At 42.6% G+C, this 8,605-nt stretch overlaps 1 protein-coding gene across 1 annotated transcript; it reads right to left on the reverse strand.

Annotated features, from left to right (window-relative positions):
- Positions 1 to 1,202: 1,202 nt before the first annotated feature.
- On the reverse strand, positions 1,203 to 8,313 carry LOC144108315 (uncharacterized). Its single transcript, XM_077641578.1, has 2 exons — positions 7,646 to 8,313; positions 1,203 to 3,865 (listed from the first exon to the last, which is right to left on the reverse strand). Exons 1-2 carry the CDS (start codon positions 8,028 to 8,030, stop codon positions 3,483 to 3,485), a joined length of 768 nt encoding a protein of 255 aa, XP_077497704.1. The 5' UTR covers positions 8,031 to 8,313; the 3' UTR covers positions 1,203 to 3,482.
- Between the last annotated feature and the right edge of the window lie 292 nt (positions 8,314 to 8,605).

Here is an 8,605-nt window from a genome sequence, read left to right on the forward strand (position 1 = left end):
GCCGGCTGGGCAAAGCATCTGATGTAGGAGAAATGTGGGCGTGAGACAGTGGCAGCTTTGAAAGCGGAACTATAGGGAACGGTAGGCAGTCAACGAATGCTAGCGATTTTGAAAGCGAAACTATAGGGCATGGTAGGTACTCAACGAGTAGCAGCGATTTGAGTCGTTCGGATACTCGTCGCGGTATGCCTTGCAGGCACAGTTCGCCACGTGGCATGCGTCGCCTGCCCAATCGGCTTTCTGCGTTGTTATCGCGTTCAGGCAGCATGCATGCAGACAGTTGACGGTGTAGCTAATGCCATTGTTTTGATGCGCTCTGGCCGCACGTCTTTTGCGCAAGCTTCGTCGCGGAACGAGTCCAGGAATGACAGATGAGCCTGTCTACACCTACGTGATCAGATGCGTGTCTCGCGATGTGTCTGTGGTGCACAGTTGGCTGGACATGATGTCCCTTGGGATGTTTTCGTTAGTGCAGACGATGACCGACACGGCAGGAGCACTCCTCGACTGCCAGGGACCTCATCAAGGCGATGACAAGGAGGCCGACCTACCACCAGTTGCAGTGAACACTTAAAGGTGATTAATTACGTCGCATTTCTAGAGCAGCTTTTTGTCGGCAAGGGTATCTCGGCGAAGATATAGAGAAGAAATTGCAAGGAGCACATACTGCCCTGTAGAGTTTGGGAGCGCCGTGGTAGGCCCTGCTTTGGAGACGCTCATAAATTTTTTAAAAATCCACTTTTTGTGTGAGTTAGCATTTTTGGTTGTAATATAGCAAGTCCACTTACTACTAGCAAGTCCACTTACTACGAACTTCGGATGCAGTGAATGCAACCCACGCGACCGTCATGATTGTTATAACCGGGCTCGACTGTTGTCACTATGTATTATGCATGTATGTGAATTATGTATTTTGACTCATGCTGCCATTCTTGGAGCACTAAGCATATCCTCTTGGCACTGCCTAAACTGCCGGCAGTGATACATAGAGGTACATACCATAGGGAAGCTGTGATTGTGAATGTAGCGGAATATTGCTGCTGTTATGTGTTACGCAATTAGGCATCATCAGAAGCCTACCTCCAGCAACATTGATGTAGTGTGCATTGGCCTCTGTAAAATGTTCAGTACCATCATCAGGACACAATAATGCAAACGATGACATATAAATGCACCAGTCCTTTCAAACCCCTTGCTGATATAGATTATCAGAATCTGTTTTATTAATACAATTTTCACATAATCATATACAGGAAGAGGTCCCAAAGTTCAGGACTTAAATAGGAACTTGTCGTGCCTTTGAAAAACATTTTGTCATCTTCTGCATTTAGCGCTCTTTGTCACAATGTTAGAATGCAGCAGATGTTTTCATGTAGCATGTAAATTTGGCCTGATATTAGTCGCACTTGAAACAGCGAAAATTTATGAATGAACAGATGACGCGCTCAGCAGTTTCATTCATATGAGTACTTGCAATTTGTTAAAATTTTAACAATAGGCTAGAAACCTAATGTAAAGTCTACTCTTCTCTCTATCACAACACCAGTGGTAGCGTGTAGCTCAAGAACATCATCATGATGTAATTTCACCTGAATACAAACATTGCTAATGAGCACAATATCTTGGCAAAGTCGCTAAATATAATATGAAAATTATCTGCACATAATGGCGCTGTTCTTCCTTGACAAGTTGAAAAAGTAGTCATAAACTCATGTGTCATCACGCAAGCCGGGAGTACCTGTCAGAAGTGCTGGTGAAAATGGCCTGCTTCGTATCAGAATTGAAGTAGAGGTGACTCATCTGGCTGACAGTTAAGACTAAACCACTTGCTACTGGATAAGAAGTTGTTACTAAAAATGTTAGATCACTGCGGTTACCCACATTGGGAGAATTCGAAAACGTTGACGCCTCCTCGACACTCGTCGCCTCTCTTTGCTTAACGTCCTCATTGAAATCTTTGTTTTAATTGGTGTCTTAATTAAACATCCTCATTGGTTACGATTATCGATTGCAATTATATTACCCATTTAATTAATCACATTTACAGAATTACACCGTTTCACTTCAATTACATATTCGTTTTCAAATTTGGCGCCAGTGCTGCTTTCCCGTCCACCTACTATATCACTGTCTAGCCTATTCAGCCATCTAACGAAATTTGCCTCTAAATAATTATCTAATTACTCTATATGAATCACTTTTTTTTCACTCATCGAACACATTTCAATTCATTTCAAACTTTATTTCAACTCCTTTGCCTATTTCTTCACTATTTTGTTGTCCACGGTTGTTTTCCCGTCCACTGACTATATCAACGCCCATGCTATTTCGACGGTTTTTCGACATTTTTCGCTCTAGTTGATTAACTAATCTTCCTATCGACATAATTTTTTTTTGCGCATCATCCTTTTTCGATTACAATCATTCGTTTGATCCTACCTCATCTGAGAACGACACAATGGCTGCAGACACAATTTTATGACACAACCTCGCCGACATAGCCAAGTAATGCCGATTGCTTTTCTGTGCATGGAATGAGGACGACAGTACGTGTTGCTCGGACAAATGAATTAGCATTGGCCTTACTGGCAACAGCCTTACTGCCACTCGCGACCAACCAAGTTCACCTCAACTCATTTGCTCAAGCAGTGCGCACTCTTGTCCTGATTGCACTCGCAGAAAAGCATGCAACTGTTTTAGTAACAACTTCCTATATTAAGCAGCAAATGGTTTATTGATAACTCTGTCAGAAAAGGCATCTCTACTGCATTTTTGATGCGAGTAGCAGCATTTTTACCAGCACCCGACATACTCTCGGCTTATTTGCTCGTGCGCGAATTTATGGCTGCTTTTTCGACCTGTCAAGCAAAACCAGCAGCATCATCTGCAAAATGATTTTTCATTACATTTGAACAATGTTGCTGAGATATTGTATTCGTTAACGCTGTTTATATTCTGGTAAAATTTCTTACTGCCTTGCAGGAGTTATCGTCATCGTGACTTTTCTATGATGACACTAAATCTGCATGCACATATAGCACCAAATTCAGAAATAATGGCATTAACAAACTTAAGACGTTAAGAATTTACTGTCATTTCTTGTGCATGTGTGGCACAGTTATAACAATGCCTGACATTCAAAACAACCGTGAATGTTGTTGCTCTCTGTGTTATAAGCCACTTAGTGTAAGGAATTGCATCAGGCACGTGCACAAACAGTGCAGACCAAATAACAACGAAATGCCAAATAACACCTGCAACATCGTTTGCCAAATGCGCCTGTGGCGTCTCCATTTAGTCCTCAAATTTCACCTCCCAAATGAAATTATCACAGCTTGAGATGGCACATTCTTAAAGCTGCATGTCTGCTGTAGAAGTGGCAACAGCTGTGTTGAGCACGTAACTACTACATAGTAAAAAGAAGCTGTGTTTACTACTTCTGAATGTTTGTGGAGTGGGCACAGCACGTACAGAAATGGAAGCTATGGGTTGGCTCTCCTCGCGTGCTCTTTCTCTTCATGCCACCTGAGCTGCAGCCTGCGCGAAAATGCTGCTAAGCAATAGTGGCATCGGAATGGTCTTTCGCCCGTGTGAATTCGCAGATGTCTCACAAGGCTCTCCCTCTGGGTGAAGGCTGTGGGGCAGAGGTGGCACTGGAATGGCTTCTCTCCTGTGTGAACACGGACGTGCTTCGTCAGGTTGCTGCGCTTCGTGAAGGCCTTGCCACAGTAGCTGCACGGGTGGCTCTTCATGTTGACACAGAAAGGTGTGGTGTAGATGTTTTCACTGCAATGCGGTAGCCACCTTGCAGCATGCGAGCGTTGTTCAGCTTGCAGGTCACGGCTGTGACGTGTGTCAGTGAAGCCTGCATGAAGGAAAACAGCATTATCTTCTCTGCAATGAGTGTGATACATGTGGATCCCTGCATTGGCAAACTTTGCATCTGAGGCTATGAGCTGCAAAATAGGAAAGTACTCTCGTGGTATCCTTAAACCTATTGCATTGATGCCTAAAGCCAACAGCATTAGAGGTAAAAACTTATGACATATCAAAGATGCCTTATCAGGATCGTTTTCTGCTTTCCATCACCCGTGCAAACCATAAAGTCATAATTATTGCCACAGCCTCAGAAAACAGTTGCAACGACCAAACCAGATGTATAACAGTCATACACGCCATAGTTAATGGCGTAACCTAGTTCGCTCAGGAGCATTACAGTGCCTGATTTTTTATGTGTACAATCAATAATGAACAGGTATGTATCGCTAATCAGAACAGAAAACCAGTACAGAATACTTTTAGTATTCAACAATGTGCGTTAAGACTGCAAGAACATATGATGCTTACATAACAGCGCCTGCAAACACCATAGTCGTCCACTGCAAATTAGGTGAGCACATTCTAAGTAATCTATTCCTTCTGAGAGACAAAGATTACATCTTCCACAGCCCTTACTTAGTTCACTTCTTTCTACTTTAAATCTTCTCACCAAATTGATCATTTGCATCTGACAGCAACTCGTCACAAAGATGCTGTTGGACAAGCTCCCTACAACCAAAAGACGAGCAGTTGAAATGTGGTCTCAACAGCAGAGTGCTAAGCCACAAGGTAATGCTCCAATATAATACAAATTTCTGTCATAGTTATGCAATTTTTATTATCCCAATAATAATTGCTGCCCTAACCAGCCTGGTCACCACAGAGGCTTTCTTGATCATATGCGCAGCTGCTTAAGCGGCAGTGTGCAGAGGTGCAACCTAAATGTTGTAAGGAGGGTAAAATGTGAGACAGTGACAGTGTATTTGCTCAAGCCACAATATGAGGGGTTAATCTTTGCATGAGTACAAAAAAACAAAATGGCCATAGCTTTGTTGCCACTGCCTGAAAACTGCGTAGCACATGTATAGCATATGCCAAGATACTCAAGTTTGTATTGGAGCAAGGAAACAAGTGAATAATAACGACATGGCTATTACAGATTGCAGCAGTGGAGACTTGCACTTCATTAGAAATGTCAAGATTGCTCATAACGTGTGCAGAGAAAGTGCATAATATGTAGTCAGGACTTGCTTTTATCCCTAATGGATTTTATTAGAGACTCTTCCTACAAAAACATGAAATACTGTGTACTGAGGTTTCCAAAGTGCAGCAGCATTGAATTCGATATTCAAAGCAAGTGGACCATTGCAGTCTTTGTTGAACGATTTCAATACTTACGTCAAGCAGAGCATTTTCCAAAGGTCACATTCACTCAAGAAATACCTTTGTTTGCAAAATTCTCAATTTGCTCATCAGCATATACAAGATGCACACATGACACACTTTCAAAAGAAACAGAAAAAAATGTCATTTGCCCTTACCAGTTAGAATATGTGGCAGTTACGAATTGTCTGCGTCATTTGGGAATAGGTAGCTAACACAAGCCCATGTACTGTGCGATGTCAGTGCACGTTAAAGAACCCCGGGTGGTCGAAATTTTTGGAGCCCTTCGCTACGGCATCCCTCAAAGCCTGAGTCGCTTTGGGACGTTAAACCCTGATAAACCAAACCAAACAACTTGCTTGCATGACATCAGAAGTCTAGTGTTGGAGAAGAGCCAAAATGTGAGGCTTATAGCTCTGCGTGGTTTATGCCTCTATACAGAGAAGTAGCATTCATGCAGCATTCTTTGTATTGCAAAACTCGAGTTGGAATCAAAGGGCACATTTTACATTGGATTATAAGAAACGGGTCCTCTGCGTGTCAGGACCCTTGCCTCCCTGAGATCGATTGATGTCCACATTCATTCATAGAATTTCGCAGCATATGACACTAAAAATGAAAATACCAGGGCTACCCTATTTCAGAAGACTTTGGTAACATGGTATGATAGTCTCTATCAATCAACAACTCAGCAATTTATCAAAATATTAGCAGCAATCACGACTAAAAGCTTGAGCATGGAAGGCATCACATACACAGGTTCATTCCAAGAAATTTCATTTAACCAAGATTAGCCAAGAAATACCAGTTGTACAAAAGAACAAGAAAAAGGAGACATCGTGTCTTGTGGACCTATTTCGTGCTTCAGTCAACTGTTACAGATGCACTACACGTAGCGATACGAAACACTTGCGTAACGCCTAGCCGTCACTTTCAGTGCATAAGCTTAGATGCAGCAATATTTTTTGCGCAGAGGTGAAGCATCCCAGATGATGAAATCAGTATACAGGCCATATTACAGTGATTCACATAAAGGTGGGACAGTGCAGTAGTATTTTCCTACAAATTCTTGTTTTAGCTTGTTTATACGGTCTCAGAGTTGTGAAAATGAACAGTGATGCAGTGTGCATACAAGAACCTGACCTGTACTTAAAGCTGCTGCACTTAATTGTTTGCATTTCGCAATTACTATAGGGGACAAAAGCCTCCACGTTACACAAAACACAACCTAGGCGCAGAAGTGCAATGTCTGCCAACTATCCCCTTGTTTCTCCGGCTCATGTTAGAGCACACAAGTCTGTCACCATCCATGACCGTATAACAGCTATCAGTTTTGATTACCATTCGTACGTCTTAGAGATTTTTGTCCCCGAGAGTACCTTGTGTGCACATCATCTTGAGCACAGAACAAAAGCACAGCGCCTTGTCAGCTACTTGTTGAATTGTTCTGTGCACTCATTAGCAAGGCAAGTTTGCACAGTTTATTTTATTTAATCATACTTGTAACCCTCACTTGAGTCATGACAGGGAAGGAGTACAAACAATATGAACAAAGCACTAATACATACTGACACTTCAAACATGAAACATTACAAGTTAGAGTAATGCAAACACAACTAACACTACTGCGCAGAAGCTAAAGACCCAGAAAGCAAAAAAATACACACACGTATTATAGTACGGTGCATAGGAAACACCAGGTTAGCTCTGAGTGAAATATTGGTCAAAATTTGTTTGAAATGCCGTCGAAGAGAAAACAAATGAAAATGCTTCTGGGGTTTTCTGGCAAGGCAGCTGCGACTATTGAAACTAGACAGTGGGTTTAATTGTTGTGCAAGAGCATGGTAGCATTGATAATTGGCTTTTTCAAATGACTGTGCAGCCTGCAGGTCATATGGTGCTTTCAGTAATGCAGTAGTGACACAGCTAGCTCAGAGCGTGAAAAAAAAAAATTGCAGAACGTGGGGTCCAGGGAACAGTCGGTATGTACTTGCTGTTTTGGAAAACTGCCATTCACTGATAGCAAGAGCAAATGTAATAGAGCAATGATGGTTGCCTTTAGCTGATGCAGACAGAACTTTAAAGACCATAACAGCATTGCTACAGGGAAACAAAAAGATCACTGCAGCAGGAAATGAGCTGGTAAACACTTCAAAATTCTGCCTGCCAGTTATGCATCCGAACGTGAACCATCAGGCTCATGTCTACATTTGTGCAGAAGTGCCCGAAAAGAACTTCACTTTCAGAAAACAAAAAATGTAGAACAGTTCTTAAGGCGGTGGAGGCATTCATAGCATGGGGACTGCTGTCACAATGGATATCGTATAATGATGGCAGAACATGCCAAAGCCTTATGGGGTAACAGATTCCTTTGCTTGATAGTTCAACTGCAGCTTGTGCGCAAATGCCCTTGAGCAAAGGGGGCCCTAGAGCAGTTTTTCACTCTTGTGGGCTCGCAAATGGTTTTTCAGGGCTGTCCTCTGCCTGAAGATCATGGGACAAATGTGGCACCGGTACGGCTTCTCCCCTGTATGGATATGAAGGTGGTCTGCCATGATGCTCCTCCTCGCAAAGCCCTTGCCACACTGCTTGCATCGAAAGGGGCGCTCGCCCGTGTGTGTCCTCAGGTGGTTTTTGAAGTTGGTGTGAACGGGTGTGGTATAGCCGCACTCGGGACACAGGAACTTTCGTTTTTCTGCTGGTGACCTTTGTTGATGCAGCGAGCTGTCCTTGCCGCAGTTGGTGACCAAGCCTGCGCAGCAGAGGAAAGCATGCGGCCTGAAATGTGAGGCATATGCCTCAGTGCACGAGCGAGAGCTGGCCCACATTTTGATAAGAGTTTAATAACTCTTATCTTGGAATGCAGAAGCCATTCTTACAGTGGCCCTCTTAAAATGCTGGCACGTGTGGTCTCAGGCTTAGTGAACCCTTGAAATAAACAATTTTGTCTGTTGCAGTTTGCATATGTATCATTTCACTTCAGCGCAACACAACACAAAGAGCCGACTGTTCCTTAAGAATATTTGAAATTGAGCACGATTCGCACACTGTTAACCTCTGCATCAGTGTTACGCACAAAAAGAAAGTGCATACAAGAACGCGCACGTCCATCCTGTGAAAAAAACATTGAAAATCCAGAACTTAGCACCACTGTACATAATTGGTCTTGAGACCTACAGCAAAACTATGAGAAAAAAGCACTAAAAAAGTTCAAAATTCCAACAGGAGTAATGCTAATGTATTTTCTACATTTCAAGCCATTGTAACACCCCGCCTTCGTTCCATTGAACTTGTATGGTGGTACTAACCACAAATTGCAAGCTAGAAAATTAGCCCTTAGCAGTTGAACAAGAAACAACATTAGTTATGCATACAATCCAATTTCCTCTTTTGATTTCCAGAA

The sequence above is a fragment of the Amblyomma americanum genome, chromosome 10 (assembly GCF_052857255.1).
Source record: "Amblyomma americanum isolate KBUSLIRL-KWMA chromosome 10, ASM5285725v1, whole genome shotgun sequence".
Taxonomy (NCBI): domain Eukaryota; kingdom Metazoa; phylum Arthropoda; class Arachnida; order Ixodida; family Ixodidae; genus Amblyomma; species Amblyomma americanum.

Coding starts and splice junctions, on each gene's coding strand:
- LOC144108315 (XM_077641578.1), bottom strand. CDS start 8,030: ATGTGGGCCAGCTCTCGCTCGTGCACTGAGGCATATGCCTCACATTTC. Junction 3,866..7,645: donor CCATTTGCGAGCCCACAAGA/GTGAAAAACTGC, acceptor TCCTTCATGCAG/GCTTCACTGACACACGTCAC.